A 20,829-nucleotide genomic window follows, 5' to 3' on the forward strand; every position below is an offset into this window, starting at 1 on the left:
TTATATATATACAAGAATTGCTCATTTAAAGATATAAGATAATAAGAAAAAAAAACTTTTTTTATTTCGTCGGCCTCCGGAACTTCATCGTCAAAATAATGATAAAACTCTGCACACATTTTAATACAAACATTGCCGATAACGTTACAAAAATGTACTCATGAATATTAATGCTAAGCACTCGGAAAGTGTAATTATATATTATAGTTCATTAAAAAAACTAAGCTTAATATGAACTCATAATCTTATGTATAAATGTGTATGTATAATACATATCTCAACGAGCATATCTAAACACTGGTGTCGAGCGACTTTACTAATTTTCGTTAGTGATATGGCCGCTGTGAAATTAATTGACCGAAGGCCATCGACCCAGCCGGCAGTGGACGCGTGCTTGCGGCTTCCGATCACTTAATCGGCTCCCACATCGCTCGCGCCCGACCTCTGCCGCCCATTACCCGCACTGATCGAATTCTACAATGGACTTTTGGAATATGTCAATAGTGAATTTGCTAACTTAATCGGGAAATGTTCCTTAACTACTATTCAACTAACGATTGATTTAATTAAATTTAAATCGAAAACTTTATTTGAATACGGTATTATCGTCTCTATATAAATAGTTATTATTGTCTCGTGTCAGGATTTGGAGATCTATGACGCGGTGGTGGACGTGCGGTGCTACGAGCTGACGGCGCTGTTTCTGTGCTCGCTGTTCGTGCCCAAGTGCGGCCCACTCGGCCACATGGTGCGCCCCTGCCGCAGCCTCTGCCAAGGTCAGCTTCCACCTGTCCTCACTGCCCTTGCTTTCATATACACAGTAGGGTTGACTCGCCAAAAATTGTCTAATTAAAAAACCTATCTAACATAATCCTTGATTGAGGACTTCTATCCTTAACGACTACACAGAAACAATGCGGCGGTGCGGGTTCTTCCTGGAAGTTTTCGGACTGTCGATGCCTGACTACCTGCAGTGCGAGATATTTCCGGAGTCCACGGACACAGACGTCTGCCTCGGCAACAAAGAGGTCAAAGAGGCTCGGATTAGGGCCGCTAAACCGGGTAACTATTTGAGATCTTTATGTCCGTACGCAAATAGTTCATTGATTTATCATCTAGTAGAAGGAGGCAAACGACGACACATCTAAGGTATTTGATTGTCGTCACCAAAATAGCATCAGATGTTAACAGCTAGAAGAAAATAAAGGGATCGAGAATATTATGGAAAAGTGTGGAATATTGTTTGTACAATTGTTGATGTGTTTTGGGGTATCGGTGCGCAGTGTGCCCGAGCGGGTTCCAGTGCGACGTGCGGCGCTGCATTCCGCACGACTGGCGCTGCGACGGGCACGTGGACTGCGCCGACCGCTCCGACGAGCTCAACTGCCGCGTCTGCAAGCATGGCGCCGACCTGCACTGCGGCAACCAGCGCTGCGTCTCCCAGGTGCACCTTTGCGACGGCCGCGTCGACTGCCCCTGGGGACAGGACGAGAGGAATTGCCGTGAGTACTTCTGGTCACCTCTACCGATAAGTAGCCCGCTCAAATAACTTCACCAATTGTTATGTATGTTTTTACTTAGTAGGTACCCCTAACATCAAGTAATGACAAATTCGTATGTTTAAATAGTGTTGATACTAAAGCATATGTTTATGTTCCGTGTATGCTCTTAAATCGCTACCGGACTATAATTTTGATCTTGGATTTCAGCCAAGAATGCATAGAGATATACTGTACTAGCAGATTAAAATCGGTTAATTTATAGAAATTTCTGATTTAGAAGAACTGCCCAAAAGCGACTTTATCTTTTTATTTTACTTAGTCAGATATTTTCCCTTTGTTAATAATAAATTTACCTAAAATATTTAATACGGTCTTCTTGGTAGCGATGAAGGCTTCTTGGTAAGGTTGATTTTCCAAAAAAATATGTATATACTTTTGACGACTAAATATAACTATTCATGTCTGGCAAAATTATATTAATTTACTTATACATTTTAATAATAGACAAAACAATTTAATAGAACAAATAAGTTCATGTTTCCATTTTGTAAGCTTGTCATTCAATTGCATTCAATAGCCAGCGATCGATTTATGGAAATCTTTTCAATTTCCGACGTTCAACATGGAGCGATATAAATGTTCAATTCTCACTTTGCGATCGCCACATTGTGCCTACATCAATTCACTGATAATTACTATCATTTTATTTTACTTATTAAATCTTAGCAATTTAAAACTGATGTGTATGAAACTAGTAATTTTAGTTTGCCGGAAAAAAAACTTGATCGAATCAATTAGGATGGTAACATACTTTGGAAAGATGACCTGGAAACCAGTCGCATCTGACTTAAGTACGGGAAATACATTAGCGAGTATGTGCAACAGTGCGGCTGAGCGAGGCGACGGGCGACGTGGGGCGCGGTGAGCTGCAGGTGTACCGTGCCGCCAATCAGTCCTGGTTTCCCGCCTGCATCGCCGCTCGCGCGCTCGACCCCGCCACTGCGCACAAGATCTGCGCCATGCTCGGATACTCGTAAGATCCCGCGCTGTAATATACCTGTTCTTCCTAATTTATGCCTACCTATTAGGAATAAACATAACAAAGAACATACCAGGTACAAGAAATTTGGAAGACCTTAAGAATACACTGTCGAACGAACATACTATTGTGAGACTTTCACAAGAAGAAACTTGGTTCAATTTAACAGTTTGTACATCGTAACTTGTCGTAGTTTGGTGAACCGCAGCAGTACAGTGGGCGGCATGGGTCGCGTGGGGCGCATGCATCCACACGTGGGGCTCGAGCACGCAGAGCACATGCACTCAGAGCACGAACACAGCGCGGCGCAGTCCTTTCGCGCATTTCAACGCCGCGAGGGTGGCCTGTTGCGCGAGCTGAAGGACTGCCGGCACGACTCTGCACACATTCATCTCGTCTGTAACAATTACGGTAAGTTTTTACACATCGAGCATAAGCTCCAAACGTACCGTTTAAAAAGCGTTGCAGACAATATTGCAGGACGTCAGCACACCTGGTAGTTTGACTTGTTAATATACCGGGCGTCTGTTGCGTCGTGTGCTTACTCGTAAATAAAAAATAACAAGGGAACACCGAACGGACGTCGCGTTGTCCGGCGCATGCAAAGCATTCCACTACCGTTTTAATAAAATAAGGCGCGCATCTCAGCAGCGCTGCCGGCTCGGCTCGTCGCTTTAAAACAAAGGGAATTAAGCGAGTTGCTACTTTGTTTGCACGAAAATAATCGCTAACTCATACATAAAATCCGCTCAACTCTAAAATTACTTTGAATTGAATTTTCAAGTCCACTCGATCGGTGAGTTTAGTTCTCAATTAAAAAAGTTTTCATGTTCCTTTTTCTTTGAAAGCCTTTCCTCGGTTTTGTTAATATTGGTAGCAAACGAATTTTTAATTGTTACGTCTTGAAGTCTGATGGTATTTTATATCCACGGATATCTTGATAACTGGAATACAACTGATTTTTTGGATGCTTTTATGCACATAAACAGTGTTATCCACAGCTCGTTTGGTCTCGAGAACTTTATGTTGGTTGATATGTGCAGGTTGCATCGCGAAGATTTTCTTCGCCGTAAAAACGTCGGATAAATGTACAAGTTAAATTTGAAAATCGAGAACACGCATTGATACATGTCGGGGATTGAGCTAGGTTCTTGCGCCACCGGCGCACTACCCTTGACGTGACCTACTTAAATTATATTACAGTCATAATAAATATATTGTTTTTCTTCGAAAAGCTATCAGTATTTTTATCATCCTTCGGTTTTTATTATTACCGAGTTTATGAACGCCTTAATTGAATCGAAAGGATGAATGAATGAGAACTGCCTCGTTATTTGTAAGTCACGAGCACGGAGGGTGATGTGGAGCGTAAATAAGGGTTTCCACTGACGAAACACTTGGGATAACCGTATCGTGATCCCTGTTTTTCTCATTGAAGAAAAAAGAGATGGCAATACAACAATGTTATAGGACAGGGCAATATCTTTTGGAATTCTGTGTACAAATAAGTGTCTTTGTTGACAAATAATAAAAGAAACAAATAAATCTAAGTGTAGTATAATTTGGTTTGGACGCACGGAGATTAACGTAGTACTGGCAGACATAATCCAGCGAAAGGGTTGCTGTAATCGCGGTTAGTTATGATAAAATATATATAAAGCCTTACGCATGAAAAATTACCCATAAGACAAGACATGACATGGTACAATCAGACAAGGATCTTAATAGGGAGGCGGAAATGTGCTATTCTATTTTTTTACTTTTGGATGGACAAGCGGCGAGTATTAAATAAAAAAAGTAATTTAGCAAACTTTATCAATAAGCCAAAGTTACTGCTCCATATTACGCTGCTCGAGCACGTGAAGGGGGAGGAGGAGGAGGGAGGGGAGGAGGTTGCTGTCACCTCCTACTTAATTTTACTTTTGTCGACTACTATATTGTTTGTACTATGTTGAGAGCTCAGTTAACCTGCTAATAATTTATTTTATTGCTTAATTAAGTGATACTAACATTTATTTAATCCGCTTGTAAACACATAATAAATACTGTATACAATATTTTGACTTCACAGCTTTGTCGTATATTCCACGCGTTATATAGAATAACATTCTCTCAGTTAAAAAATATAAAATAAGAGGACTTATTATTTTAAATGGCCATAAAGACAAAAATGTTGAAAGATTAAAAATACACGAATTTCGTAGTTTAAAATTTTTAAGCACGCTTTTAAGCTAAAATTTAATTCATTGGTGGCACACCATAACAGATTTAGAAATTTAAAATGAAATAACAAAGTTATTATTTCATTACAAAGGCGTGATTCGAACAAAACACTTCGCTTAAAACATTTCTACAATCAAAAGTTTTACCAACTTTGAGGATCGCGAAAACTGATGTTGAATCTCCTCCGCAAAATCAATTTCACTTCTGTTCGTAAAAATATTGTAAGTACATTTTAACGTTTGAATTTTAGAAGTCAAAATACTATTCAGAATGATAATAGGTATATATAAATGAAAATATGCATGAATTGGCCCCAAACATAATATACGGATACTAAACAACAACTTGGCCTGAGGTCAAGCAGTATGCAGAGACTAAATTAAGCGAAGAACGAAGAGCAACTACTTGATGACCACGTCAGGTGCAGAAAGACTGAAACAACTGAGAGTAAGATGAACTAAACAACGAATAAGCGCTGATAAATCTTTGAATTGTTGTTAACCTTGTTGTATTGTGTGCTGTGTGTGTCACGAAAATATTAAGATCTGTCCAGATGTGTCTGAAAGGGCTTGGTATTTGTTCCCATGCGTGATATAAAACATATCAATATCGGGAGATCGTAAAAAAGGATGTCACAATAACAACAAAAGACACCTTTGTCATAAAGAATTCTCATCAACGAAAATAATATCTGCCGGCGACCGCTCTTACGTTTTTACACAATTTTTACCGGTACAAAAATTAAAGCGAACGAAGGAACTTCAGATAATGTCTTTGTGCCGTTATTGAAGTCAGCCCCTTCATCAAATTGAAATCCAAGCAAAACCCCTTTTTGTTGCAGAGCAAACAGATTTGATTCACGGTTTGGAAGTTAATTCTTTAGTTTACATGCGGTCACTTTTCCTTTATAATACAATGGAAGTGCTGGTCACTTGTAATCTTGATAAGTTTTAATATTTAGTTGATTAAAGAATCTTATTTATGTAGAAGGCAGTAATGTTAAGCCGGGCGACACCTGTCGCACCACGAAGCTTCTCCATCTCAAATATAATTAAACTTTTTGTAATCCCCGCAAATTACAACAGAGAAAAACAAATTACTCTCCGCTAAAGTTGTACCCCCGTCCTTGTCGTTGTGAAATAATTTGAATTGACAAAAATATAACTGACGTAGACAAATGCAAAGGCCGACAGTTCTGACTTCACCTTATTAATTAAATTCACATTGTATTATCGTAATCATCTCGTGTGTCTTGATATAACACTCCGTTAACATATAAAGTTTTTAAAGCTGAATTTAACAAATTATAAAAAAGAGTTTAAGGTATTTGACTCTCTCCCGACCGACTTACTGCGGGGTCAAGTAGAAAATGTACAATGGCCCCGTACCACTGACATCTATATATTAATGTACGGATATTGTATTAGGTTAGCCGAATACAACCTTTTCACTCAACAGGCAATAATTAAGCGCCGGAGTTCAATTCGACAAATACGGGTTCGGTCTCCGCCACGTAATGATGAATTTCATTTGTAAAATTCGACGCTATATAGGAAGAAATTTAGGCTAGCGTAGTTGACTCAGGCCTAGTCAGGGTCGAGTGCCATGGTGAAGACGTGTAAGTTAGTTAATTTACGACGACTGTAATAAAGACAGCGACAATGGTACAGTTCTACTTAAGCTCGGATAAAAGTGTTAAAAACTGAACTCGGATGAAGGTAGAGTTAATGAGTGATCTTAATTATTCCGGCCGCATCGCACCGCTCCTCTGAATTAATTAAACATCAGGTCGCTTCTCTGGAGCGCAGAGAAAATGTTTTATTAAGCAACCAAATTACGAGCACGAATCCAACGCTATTTGTAATATTGGCATCTCGTGTTAACGTCGTAAGTACACTCTTAAGTACAGCACCGGTTTACGCGTGATGCTGGCCACCGACGTGGTTTTGTGTTTAAAATCTCACATTATTCCTGACTCCCAAAAAGTAGTTTTATTTGAAATTAAAACAATATCTTCTATTTTATCAAGATTTATACCGTACCGTATTACAATCATAGCTAATTACAACAAAATATTTTTGTTTTTGCCGCTTCAGAAGTAAATTCGCCTGGTTTCATTATTTATCCCTCGTGACGTGAGTCTTTATTCACATCAGTTGGCTCAAGAAACATAAAAAGGGGTTATATTTCAACTTCAAGTTAGGCAACGCTCCCACTGGTCCACATCATTACGCAGACGACCGCAGCTGAGCGCAGCCGCCTGTCACCTTGATGAATGAACGAGAACAACTCCGAGTTTACCATTACACTACGCTTTGTACTTTTATATACCTAATGCCTTCAAACGAAGCAAATAAACTTTATAATTTCAACAATCAGATTTCAGATAAACATAAAATCCCTTATTAACTGTCAAAATCGGACCATTAATTCTGTTTATATCATTCTAAATAACTTTACACACTTATCTTATAAATACAGAAAGTCTCATTGAAGATGAGTGTGAGGCGTGCGAGGTGGCATAATATTGAGGCAAATCAACAAACTTTTAATTGAACGAGTCAAAGTTAGAAACTAGGTTATAGGCAAATATGAAATGGGAATCTAATTTCAATAAACACTTTTCGTTATAAGTTTGTACGATACAGACGTAAATCCTGTCAATTATAAAAAAAATGTAAATTATTGATTTTAAATGATTATTGAGTATACAATCAGTAAGATAAAAAACGAAACATGCTTCCGTAGAGTGCGGCAAACGTCGGACAATTGGCGGGGGCACGAAGCGCATTGTAGGCGGCGTTGAAGCGTCGCCCGGCGACTGGCCCTTTCTGGCCGCTATCCTCGGCGGGCCCGAGGAGGTGTTCTACTGCGCCGGCGTGCTCGTCGCTGACCAGTGGGTCCTCACCGCCTCGCACTGCGTCGGCAAGTGAGTCACCACCTTTAAAAATTACTCTATGACCAGAACGACAAGAGCCGCCATCCTGAGGAAGGACACCCTCGAACTGTCAAATTTCTAATAATTCACATTCTTTACAAGGAAACTGTTCGTCAGCCTTCGTAGTTTTCTAATCGTGAATGAATGAAATAATATATCTTCACCAGCCACTCGGACGTGAACGGGTGGACGATCCAGCTGGGCATTACGCGGCGGCGCTCGCACGCCTACTACGGCCAAAAGGTGAAGGTGCGCCGCGTCGTGCCGCATCCGCTTTACAACGTAGGCGTCGCGCACGACAACGACATCGCACTCTTCCAGGTACCTCGTTCGCAACTATATAGTTTGTCTGCAGATCTATCAACTGATGGAGCGAAGCGTACATAATAATTATACAATGCTGAGATATAATATTTTCCCTAAGTGTATGGTGTCATAATTGGTGTCGCAGCTGGCGGTGCGTGTGCGCTACCACGAGCAGCTGTCCCCGGTGTGCCTGCCGCCTGCACGGCGTGCGCTGCAGCCTGGCACGATCTGCACCGTCATCGGCTGGGGCAAGCGCGACGACAAGGACAGTCAGTATAATATGTAATTCTAATACGGCCGTGCAAGTCGGTCACCAGGGGCTGATGATATTTCGTGTATTCAGTGTCGGAGTACGAGCCTGCGGTGAACGAGGTGGAGGTGCCGGTTCTGAGCCGCGAGCTCTGCAACCAGTGGCTGGAGCACCGTGATCTCAACGTCACCGCAGGCATGGTCTGCGCCGGATACCCCGAGGGCGGCAAAGATGCCTGCCAGGTACAAACGCTTAGTCTTGTTTTCACCTAAAGTTTTTTTTGTGCATAAATAACCAAAATATTTGGGAGTTGTAGATTGTAATATGTAAACCATTACCTGATCTGCAACAAATTAGTTCTAAAATAAACGCAATACACATCTGTGTCAAAGTATCACAGCATAATATAAAATTTGTTAATTACAGGGCGACTCCGGAGGGCCGCTCCTGTGCAAAGACCCCGAGGACCCATCGCGCTGGTACGTGGGGGGCATCGTGTCGTGGGGCATCAAGTGCGCTCACCCGCGGCTGCCTGGCGTCTACGCATACGTGCCCACTTACGTGCCCTGGATCCTGCGCCAGCTGGAGCTCTACAACGACGACAACGCGCCCTCTGACGACACATGAACTGCGCGGCACTCTTCACAACGGACGTGGAGGTTATTGCACCATTAATGTTTGGAGACATTTTGTGAAATTCCGTTTTCTAAAGGTATTTTTGTGATCGTTGCAGCGGTTGATGGATAGCCAATATAAATAACGTTAAAATTAAAAACATTGCCAATACATAGATAAATTATATTTTGATTTAGATTCAAGTTTTTAATAAAATCTCCAAAATTAATGGTGAAATAGATAATTATAATGAGCACGTTATAACTGTGTTATTAGACATGTATTAATACGAAAATGACGAGACGTGGAAACTTTTGACAATAATAAATAATTAATTGACAATAAGATATAAACTTTGGACAATAAATTTACAAATAATGACAATATATGTATATGTAAAATGTTTTAATAGTACATAATATGGGGGGTGTAATGTCGCGCGAGGCGACAGGACGCCGCATTGTTGTACTGAAGTTTACAATACTTTTTTAATAAACTTTGTCATTTTCTCTCGAAACCTTTTTCTCGAGACGTGACGCTAAGTTGCATTTATACTGAAATGTTTAGGAGTGCTAAGTCGCTTTAGGATAAATGAACTAGCTAGTAGTGGAGAAAAGCTTTAGAAATGTTTACATGGTGCCCTTTTATTTCTCTCGTGTGTTCTAGTCTAGACATATATATGTTAGTGCGTATTTGTTTGACGTTTGGTGTCGTAGTGTTAGGCGAGGGCTTACAAATTGTTATAACGTACTTGTGTGTCGTTTGGATGCAGATGTGTCTATATTTTATATCAGTACCGTTCTCCATCCAAACGAAGTCGTCTATTTATGAATAAGCTATATGTTCTCATACATATAGATCATCAGAGAAATGACAATAAATATATTTAGTTGATTTATGGATAATACTAAATATTCAAAAGTTATATTCAAACATTGATATTGATATATTGATACAATAAAGATAAAAATGCAAAGTGACAATATTCTTAAAATTATATTTATGTAATTAAAATAGCTTTAATAGTTTGTAAGGAAAATAACTAGCGAAAATATCAACATAAAAAAAAACTATAGATGTAGATTATGGAAAGAATTTTATTTAGATATAGCCGATTTTTACTCAAACTATTTACTATATGTTTTTTGTTGGCGATCTATGATTTTAACAATGTATTATACAACATATTATCACTTTAGTTTGTACAACTGTGCCATAATAGTTAATTATATATTCAAAATAATAGAACATAAATATATAACATAATATAATTGCGTTAATAATGTAATAGAAATATAAATGATATGCTCAAAGTTACTGTAATGGGTAATACTCGTATAATATATATTTATTAGATGTAGTTGTATACAGCGTGCAGCGGAAGTCAGTCAGTGCGGTCGGTCTAATTCCACTTTTTTTACTTTTTCCTTTAAAAAAAACATACAAAAACGTACGGAATGTTCACAGTTTTTTCTGAATTTAATGGTTTTCAAGAGAGAAGAGACAAGACAATTGCAAAGCGAAGTTACGAACTTATATTAGTTTTTACGGACCGAACTGACTGGATGTTAGTTGTGTGATGTAGGTATACAATGCCATCGAAACTTTGTGGTGGCTTGTTAATTAGCACGAGATGCTGCAAACAATTTTACGTATCGAAGGGACGTAAAGCGTTTACACACTCTCGCAGCTAACAGCGAGCCGCCATAAACTTTGAATGGTGTATTACAACATTGACGACTAACATTTGTGTTCGCTGACGTAAGGTTGTCGACTTCTTATGAGCCTCCTTCTTAACTCGAGCTTTTCTACTAGAGTAAAAATGTTGGAAATTTTATATAACACATAATATTGTTAAGACAATAAGTATATAAATACCACTATATTATACTATGTACTATATTATAACACGTATGAACCTCAATTTCTTAAAAACTCTGAGTCGTATTTATTTAAATTGTTTAAGTAGAAAAAATATTTATAACTAAATGTTTTAAAGCACTTTATTGGGCTGTTATGTATTTATCCCATTTAAACATAATATATTTTTACAATTTTCTTTTAACAAATTCCATATATTCGGTGTTACTATAATATAATTATTGTTCCCAAAATTTGATTTATTATAATTTTATAATATTTTATATATTTGTAAGAATTGTACATATAACGACAATTTCTATTAATTTTACACGGATAGGATTAGTCATTCCAATAGGAACTAGGATAAAGGAGTTCTGTACGTAGATAAACCCGCTCTAGCGTTTCCTATCTCTCAATTCTAACCTCAAACCTTCTTATATTTTACTCTCTTTACCCATTAAGTTGTTTCTATTTGTAGTATTGATCTATTACTTGAAGGATAAATAACATACATACATAGGTAATGCAAACAACAGATCAATTATGATATTTCAATATAATATATTATTCAATTGTTTTTATTTATAATTATATTCTATGGAGACACGAAACACGGAGAGGTCTTCCCACTATGCTTTAATCTTTTGTAAATGTCATTTCTAAATCCCAATCTCTCTTCAGTAGTGTCGCTTGCGTTGGTTTTTAGAATCAGACTTAGTGTGTAATACACTCAAGATACATAAAGATTATAAATAAACAAGAAATGCATTGGTAATTGGCTTTATACTGAACATGTAGTGGACATGTTCACTCTAAATGTAAAAACATAGTCGTACACAGCTCAGAGTTTGTGTCGTTACCTAATAATATATGTCGTATACATAATGTTTAGATTGTAATCAGTATTGAACTTTTACTAAATAGATGAAATGTTTCGTGTTCATTGATATTTTGTTTGAGTCAGCCTGTTTGACTTCAACGTGTTAATGTAATATCACTTTAATTCGGCACGTGTTCTAATAACTTTTATGTGCAACTTGACAATAATTTATGGTGATGAATTAAATAAATTTACTGTGTTCAATTAATACTTCGATTTCGACAAACTTAACTTTAAACATGTTATGTTAACGTTGATGTAAAATCTACATTTTTTAATTTGCATTCAACAATTATACATTATATTACAGGCTAGTAAAAATGTTACTATTTTACTAAAGATAAGATGATATTGAAAAGTAGCCATTTGCAGGCTTCACTCCATTATACAAGTAGGTGAATAGTTCTGAGGAGTAATATATATTACAGGCTAAAATAATGGTTGTGTTGTAGACGTTATTGTAATGTCGTAGTGTTCATATATGTACCAGCAGCGCTGCGGCCGCTTGCTTCACGACAATATTCCTCATTGTAACAAGAATTCTGGATGAAACAAATACAATATCAGTGGTCAATTTAAATTCAACGATATTCGACGAAAATGTCAAAATAAATATCAATTATATACTTATCTATACACTAATATTAAAATACGAAGTAGATAGCGACTTTATAAAAATTAGTAATTCTATGGTAGACAATAAACCTAATGTTAAACTAAATGTGACAATAAATGTCTGACTAGATACTATCATCTCTATTGATACATTGTATTTATCGAAATTTGTATTTTTTTATCGCGTGAGCGCGAGTCTTCATAGTATTGTACTGACAGTCAATGTGTCGGACAGGTCGGGACAGATACATAAATGTTAATTATAAATCTATAGTTCAAGAGAGGACTTGTTTTAGGACCTCGTTTAAATTAGTCTAAGCTTGTGTAAAGCGTAGCCTGGTAACATACACGCACAACATTATCTCAACTTTAATACAGCATTTAGATGTTTCTTTTTAGACGTGCCGATATCAATGTTGTTATAGTAAATGAATGTTTAATGTCGTAGCCGCCAGGCGTCGCTTTGTCGGCATACTTCTGTTTCCCAACGGGTTCTTGTTAAATTAACCTTGTATTATAAATTTTATTTATTTATTTATAACGTAAAATGAATTGAGATATAATTTATACGATTTATTTACAATTGTAGACTATAATAATGCAAATGTCACATATCACAATAAGTATTATACATTCGGACATGTTTAGGAAAGAGCATAGTTCCTCCTAAAATTATCACTTTCATGACATACTATGTTATCAGATTTTGATGTTATTTTTATTTAAGTGACAGTATTCAAAACAACAAATCATTTAATTTGTGCAAGTTTATATATTTTATTTATTTAAAATTGATACATGCAAATGCAAATGTATTTTCTATATTTTATAAAACGTGGTAAATTGTGAAAGTGATATACAAAAATATAATATTTTTCTAAATTAAGCTAATTATACTACAAGGTAATTATTTTTCTATTTAACACTGTTGCTAGCAAGAATTACATTTTATAAACGGCAAAACACAAAGTTAATAAAGTGGCAACATTTTATTTATAAGCTAACGATTTTAAATGCTTGTCTGTTACATTTTCTTGTTTTAATATTGTGAATCTTTGCTTATAAACATTTCTATTTAAATGTTAGTTTTCGTATTATTGGAATTAAAATGTGTGATGAATGTTGCTTCTGATAGTTTATATTGTGTAGCTTTTCTTTGTCTCTGACGCTTGTAATAAAACAAATAAATGAAAACGTATTTTATTGTCTCTTCGCACACATTATGAGGTCATGTAGAGAAGGAAACAAGAATGTACTGCGATCATACATTTTTTTGTGTAATATATGGTGGCGAGCGAGTAAACAGTCACCGAAATTCGTCGACATAACGATATGACAACTGCCCAACTGCTCAATTGTAGACGCGTAGCTTACCTTTTGTCGACGGAAGACGGCACGAACGGAAAGATTTCCTCTTTCAATGCGTCAAATTTTCTTTCTTCTATCCTTCCCCTATAAGATAAGGGTAGGAATAGAAAGAGCACCAAGGCTATTCATTTCTGTGGTCGTGGTATTGCATCGGTCGAGCCGACATATTGTTGTAGCTAGCTTCAATGTTAAATATTAAGTGTTGGATATGTAGTCAAAGGAAATAAAAGGCAAGTTTTTAATATATATTTTACTAATGGGTATATTATAGGTATATAATCAACAATGGGTATAAGTAACTAGACAATTAACCGCTAACTAGTACAATACGTGGTTACAAGTCAGTTTACACAAGTATACGCGCTATGTTCGCCGCCGCTCCGCGCCGCGCCGCGCTTCACAACACTGCGCCGGAGCCAGGCGCAACGATTTACTTTATAACAATCCTGACGTTACAACATTTATTTTATTTATATTCAATTTCAAATGGAACCAATAATTTGACTAAAACTAAATCAATATTACATCATCGCTTGGTTTCTAAAGTTACTTTAGTCTCAAAGAGGATAAGTGAAAACATAGGAATTGCAATAACGTAGTAAAAAAATCGGTTTATCGACGTTTATTATTTGAAATGTTGGCAAACGAAAGCTGACTCCTGTGTCTTATAATTTGCACAAACCTTATAAACATATTTGTTTGTTTGAAGTTTGAAGAAACCCTCCATCGCAGGTCGCGGTCCGCGTTGTGCAAGACAACTGACTATTTGTATAAATATTGTCCCGATGTTCGTTATTCTACACGATGTAAGTTAAGATCAAGTTATGTACACGTTAATGGACAATGATTGGGCGATGAGAATTTACAGAATCGACTAAATACTTTGAAGCATTCACATGATAGTGGCCAAAAAGAAATAAACGGCAAATATTCAAAATATATTTCACACAAAATAAATGCATTTTCTTGTACAAATGTTTAACTGTTTCCATCCATCTCGTATAAAACCAAAAGTTTTTATATTGATGCAGTTATATGTAGGCATGGGTAAACATTTGTGTTATGTTATCTGCAATGTTTAAAAATATCGTTTTTGCTCATGAATAGTTAGGCGACCGCATACCGAGGAAGACCTGTGTCCAGCAGTGGGTAGATACAAGCTGATGATGACTATGATGATGATGATGATGAATAGTTAGTTAGATAACTACCTATTTTATTTGGCGGCTTCATGCGTACATTTGGACCGACGTTTACAATTATAATACTTGCCCAATAATAAGAAAAGCGGTTGTTTTACCTTAATACAAATAATTAATAGAACAATTATATTCATACATAGAATGCTATATTTTATATAAGTTCGTTTAAGTTATATTTAAAATTACATTCCGTTGTACATTTCTTATTTTCGATGTACGAAATCGAAGTTTTAAATGTTAACACTAAAACTGTAGGGTCGAGTCACACCGAGCGCTTTATCGCGTCTAGTAAGTTGACGGCGATTTACACAAATATAAGCGCGCAGTATGCAGACCCTTATTATATAGCTATCAGGAAATTGCTAAACAACTATAGTGTATTGTTGCTCCCAGCTTAACTAATCGTAGCTTCCTACAACTATAAGAGGAATAAATTGTGTAATGTCAATAAAACTCTTTAAACGAAATAAATAATCTTAAACCTTATCACAACGCGCTAAGACATATTTTATTGTAATGAGAAATCCAGAAATGAGATATCGCGGCCACATGTACCACCTCCCAGCTGACTGTAACAATTCTATCATAACATTGTCATATGCATAATTAATTGCAAGACACTTCTTTCCAAATACGAAGTATATTAGTATAGTAATTGACGTTGGCTTCTGGAAATTTAGCAGTTGTATCCAATGTATTGTAGACTATTTAATGCTTCACTGTCACATACATTTTTGTTATTTTTGCCGTTAGATCGTTACAGCAATTTTAACTTCATAATTGACTTCACACAACCCGTAGCATATGACCGCGCACTACAAAATACAAACTAAGTCCCACTTCTCTGCTTCAGTCTTGAGTAGTTTTTTTTTCTAAATTGACTAATTATTTCATCATTATTCCGTTTAAATTAACAATTTCTAAACGAAATTTGAATTAAAAATCCTAGGTGAAAGAAAAACTAAAAATTACGCGTTAAATAAGTAAATATAAAAGATACAGCAATTTATAACGAAAAAAGTATCAAGACCGACAATCTTATACTTTACGACACAAAATTGTTTTTTGAATGATTTAAATAAGATAAATTTTAGCAGATTAAATGGTACACGTTCAATTAAGCTTCTAGAAATATGTTCGATAGAAAAGAAGTGGACATCCACAAGACCGGGACAAATTTACGAAGTTTAAAACGTGATAAGCTTAAAAACAATGCTTAATAAATAGTTTAAATAGTATTGAAAACTAGAAATAATTATAAATACCTTTTTAAATGCCCATATAATACGCTACTAAGAAACCTTATATTATTATTTTACTTTCAAAAGTTAGAAAAAGATATGTGCAAATTGTTAGTTTCACTAATTTGATAAATGTAGAAAAAAGACGCTTCGGACTAATTTGCTAAGAATAATTTTTTGTTTAATTTATTAAAATTTAAATAATCTAATAGAATCTTCCAAAGTGAGTTACAAGGGACGTATAATGGACATTCAATGCGCTACGGAAACTTTTACAAACCACCAAAGACATACGTACGTACACAGAATACTTCTTTTAAATTGCTTTCAATTCTTCACATCTCTTTATCGTTTGATTCAATTTTATCATCGATTGTTTTTATAGAATGAGATAAGCTATACCTTTGTCTTGGCAAATAAGAAAACAGAATAATAACAGTTTGGAGAACTTCCGGCGCGCACAAACGTGTCTATGGACGTACACATGTCTTCGTCTCCGACTATTTCTACGCTAGTAAATAGAGCCATTTTGCATCGGGCAGATAATTTAGATAAATATATCGCTCAAACAACAAACATCTAATAAATATGATAACGCTATGACGTTATGATTTATGCTTACATGTAATGATATGACACGAACACAAGAAAGACTCGCCTCCTCCAGTGTGTACAGCTGCAATGTACTTGTCTGTTGCCTGGAATGTACCCACGCGCTTTGTTACGCCGAATTATTCAATGTTATCTAATATTACAAGATATTAATTAAAGTGCAAACTGGTGTAAATACTTTGAACTCAATTTCCACTGTCTATCTGTGTGTTTGTGTGTATGGGTACATTACATTCCACTGTACAATGACAAATACGATCTACTTCACGACGAATTTGTAATGGCCTAAACGTATACGAAGGTAGGAGCATTGTCAAATATATATTTAAATGAAAGCCTAACAGGAGTAAAGGTAACAACATATTTAGTAAACGCTATATAAATAAATGCAAATTACATATTAATTATTACTAAATCTAAAGAAAAAGCGAAACTCTTAGAAATACAAGAATAATAAAATACTTATAATCTTTGGTGCAATCAGTCGGTAAAACTTATATTTTTTTTTTGAGATTTAATAAAAATAAAAATAGTTTCTATAAGAAAATCTAATTTGTAGACGACATTGTGAGTGAGAATAATTATAAATATAATAGAAGACGTGACACGTACAAATACACAAAGACGCGTTCACGTGACTTGTGTTATGTTGTGCTCACACTGTTCCAAGTCCTTCGAGCAGGACGCGACAGAGTGCGGGGGATGCTGCACACGCACCACGCACCACGCAACACGCAACACGCATCTCTGTCACTATCACTACGCGCTAGTACAACTCTAAACAAAATAAGATTCACGCGACTCCTCGATTTGCTATGCACTTCAATATTGTAGTTCTACGACATTTTGTTACATTAAATTTACTTTTAACGTTCGCTTCTTTTTCTATTTGTTTTCGAGAACATTAAGAAATTGATTTTTTCAAATAATTAAGAACTATCTGGTAATTTCAAACTATTTTTTAAATAGTACAAGTGATAAAAATTCAGATTCGTGAAAAAAAAAACACCTCATTAACCACTTGGTGTTTTACAAGAAACTTAAAACACATCGGAAACACAAGATAAACAATAGCTACATAAATAATGAGATCCTTGTTAGAACATTTAGAGGAAGACTATCTGACTCCAGTCAAATATAAAAGAGTAGTTTGAACACACATTTCTAACCAAAAATTATTTACAAATGTAACTAATGTAAAATTAAACAAGGAATATAAACATAGATTTAAATTCGCTGCTTCCATCTGTGTTAGGCCTTCGCAACACAACACATTCCTGCAATATGCCGTTTTACATTTTACTAAAGTCAACTTTTAGATCGATCGATCGATAGATGAGATTAAAAGTTTAAGAACTTATTGTACGTTACTTAACCGGATCATATTAATGAATATTAAATAAAATATTATACACATTAAACATTTACAACTATTATATAAACCTCAAACATTAGTCATACGGAAAACTAACCTCCAATAAAAATCTTTCACAACATTTCTATATAATAACATTTAAAACATGAGCAAATCCTTTTTAAATAAGCTTAATGATAAATTACTCAATCAAAATTGGATTGTATTACGTAATGCATAGAGTTGTTATACATACATACATACATACATACACCAGTTGACAAATGAAAGTAACCGACGCGTTCCGGAGATCGCATCGCATCGCATCGCATCGCATCGCAGCATCAATTGGACTGATGTATGGAGGCGAGGAAGGCCGGGTCCACGGAGGCCACCTTGGCCGTGAGGAAGGCGTGCATGCAGAACAGGAGGCTCTGCAGGATCTGGCACTCCAGCTCCTGTCGGTCGGTACATCATGCATCTCTATTTCTTTAAACGATTATTTAAACTTCAGTTTTTACACGTGACGATTATTTGGAAGCGACGCTTACGATGAAACCGTTTCAATTTGTTGTAACACATAATTGCTCACCTTAGTCTCGATAACCTTGGTCTCCGTGTCCTGGAAATGCAGTTTCAACTTTGATTTGCCATCGTCGCTCGAACCTCTCAACTGTGAAAACCTGTCACCAAAGAAACCTTTTGTACTATACAGAGCAATTAAGACGGCCCAAATATAACAGTCGTCAAATATCGTGAATCATGGCTCATCCAATATGTATGTGTGCAGTGTGAGTGTGAGAGTCAGGGCTCGTGCATCGCGTACCTGTATGACCAGACGGGCGGCGCGCCGGGCGTGCCCTCGCTCAGCGAGAACCCGCTCGCCCAGTCCAGCGTGAGCCCCGCCGCGCGCCCGCCGTGCACCACCGTGAACGTCTTCTTCTGCAACAACAACCCCATTCCGATACAAATTTTATCCACGACATATCAAACCTTAAAGTTTTATTATTGAAAAGGTCGTAAGAATAAAACGCGGCCCTGAGTGACCGTTCTAAATTCTGACGTAGACGTCACTGTAATTTTTAGTACAGAAAACATAAACATCTATTTTATAAATGTTAAACTCGAAGCACGACGCGATCTGCACGCTATCGCGGACCGCGACATTGATGGAGCTGCCGCCGACGGCGAGCGCGTGGCGGCGCGCGGCGCGGCGGCTGCGCCGGCTGGCGCTGCCCTGCGAGTGGCACCACGCCGGCGCGGCCAACCTGCGCAGCCGCCGCAACCTGCTGCTGGAGCGCCGCCGCCAGCTCGCCACCGGACACTGGCTCATCTGGCACCCCTACAGCCCCCTCAAGTATTACTGGGACTGCTTCGTCGCCGCGCTCATGTTCCTGCAGTTCATTTACATGCCTTTTCAGGTGTTCGTCGTGTGTGAGTCGAGTTTGTTAAATATTCCATTCTTTGGTGCGCGCTTTGTCAACAAAATGTTTGTCAAACGTTTCGTCTCGCCCCGTAGGTCCCAATCCGAGGGATCCGTTCATCTTGGTGGGTGATGCGGTCGCGTTGGTGGACATAGCGACGACGTTCGTGACGGGGTACACGGACGAGGACAGCAAGCGTGTGGAGCTGCGCGCGCGGCGCATCGCGAGCCGCTACCTGCGCGGCGCGCTGTGGCCGGAGCTGGTGGCGGCGCTGCCGCTGCAGCTGTACCGGATGTTCGACAAATGCAAGCTGCCCACCCACACGGCAATGTTTGTGTTTAAGCTGCCGCGGCTGGCGTCCATGGAGCGCAAATGGAAGAACATCCACGAGCAGTTCGAGCTGTCTTACATCACGAGCGTACTGCTGCTGGTCGTCTTCAGGATGATTCTGTTCTTCCACTGGATGACGTACGTGCACTACCAGGTGCCGGCGATCTGCTCGCACTACTACGCCATGGACCGCAGCTGGCTGCAGCGGTTTCGCGGCGTGCAGCTGCCGCACAACACGGTCTTCAAGAAGTATACCGCCAACCTGTACCTGGCGTGCGGCCTCTGCATCGGGGCCGGCTACTACACGCCCATCGGGGTTTATGTCATTCCAGGTTTCGCGACGATATATATTGCGCTTCATTACTGCCAACAAATTAGAATGTCCCTGTTGCTAGTCGATTAGGATCGACCAGGATTAAAAATTGTATTTTGTTTCAGAGCTCTTGTTGACGGCATTCATAGGTCTGATGGGGCTGATCTTCCTGCTGTACTGCTTCACGACCCTCCTGCGGCTGATGATGTACAAGCAGTACGAGTCGTTCCTGTACCACGGCAAGCTGCGGGAGCTGGAGGAGTACATGGAGCTGAAGCGGCTGCCCGCCCTGCTGCAGAAGAAGGTGCTGCTGTTCCTCAAGTACGAGTTCAACGGCGGATACTTCAACGAGCCCCTCATCCTGAGCACCATCAACGAGCAGATGAAGCAGGACATCAACATGCACCGCTGCCGCAAGCTGGTCGCAAACGTGCCCGTCTTCGGCGACATGCCGGTCGCGCTCCTCAACACCATCGTGTTCAGCTTGACCCGCGTCCTGTACATGCCGGGCGAGGTGAGTGCTCCTCGACACCCGGACCCGCCGCAATCGATCTCTCGGTTGCCATTTTCTTGTACGGCAACATACAATGTCTTCGCGTGTTTAGACCGTGGTGCGGAGCGGGGAGCCGCTCACGCGCATGTATCTGATCTGCTCCGGCACAGTCGCCGTGATGAACTGGGCGGGCAAGGAGGTCAGTATGAGCATTTCCATACATCTTTACGGCGAGAATAACATAGGTACTGAAGAGGTGGT

General features: G+C 38.2%; 2 protein-coding genes across 3 annotated transcripts in view; one reads left to right on the forward strand and one right to left on the reverse strand.

Annotated features, from left to right (window-relative positions):
* The window catches only part of Corin (corin serine peptidase), a 33,292-nt gene extending 24,405 nt beyond the window's left edge, over window positions 1–8,887 (forward strand). Inside the window, exons 7-16 of the mRNA XM_013320332.1 lie at window positions 644–776; window positions 910–1,062; window positions 1,284–1,502; window positions 2,388–2,535; window positions 2,735–2,952; window positions 7,513–7,693; window positions 7,870–8,023; window positions 8,154–8,277; window positions 8,352–8,500; window positions 8,685–8,887. Coding sequence (XP_013175786.1) covers window positions 644–776; window positions 910–1,062; window positions 1,284–1,502; window positions 2,388–2,535; window positions 2,735–2,952; window positions 7,513–7,693; window positions 7,870–8,023; window positions 8,154–8,277; window positions 8,352–8,500; window positions 8,685–8,885 — 1,680 coding nt within the window. The 3' untranslated portion in view covers window positions 8,886–8,887. The remainder of the gene's footprint in view (window positions 1–643; window positions 777–909; window positions 1,063–1,283; window positions 1,503–2,387; window positions 2,536–2,734; window positions 2,953–7,512; window positions 7,694–7,869; window positions 8,024–8,153; window positions 8,278–8,351; window positions 8,501–8,684) is intronic.
* A 7,987-nt stretch (window positions 8,888–16,874) lies between these two features.
* Syn2 (Syntrophin-like 2) overlaps window positions 16,875–20,829 on the reverse strand; it is a 10,864-nt gene continuing 6,909 nt past the window's right edge. For both annotated transcript variants that reach the window (XM_013321340.1, XM_013321339.1), the window contains exons 12-14: window positions 18,835–18,950; window positions 18,601–18,691; window positions 16,875–18,466 (exon numbers count right to left, since the gene is read on the reverse strand). In XM_013321340.1, the coding sequence (XP_013176794.1) occupies window positions 18,353–18,466; window positions 18,601–18,691; window positions 18,835–18,950 (321 nt within the window). In that variant the 3' untranslated portion in view covers window positions 16,875–18,352. The remainder of the gene's footprint in view (window positions 18,467–18,600; window positions 18,692–18,834; window positions 18,951–20,829) is intronic.

This window comes from Papilio xuthus, unplaced genomic scaffold, assembly GCF_000836235.2.
Source record: "Papilio xuthus unplaced genomic scaffold, Pxut_1.1 DF825946.1, whole genome shotgun sequence".
Taxonomy (NCBI): domain Eukaryota; kingdom Metazoa; phylum Arthropoda; class Insecta; order Lepidoptera; family Papilionidae; genus Papilio; species Papilio xuthus.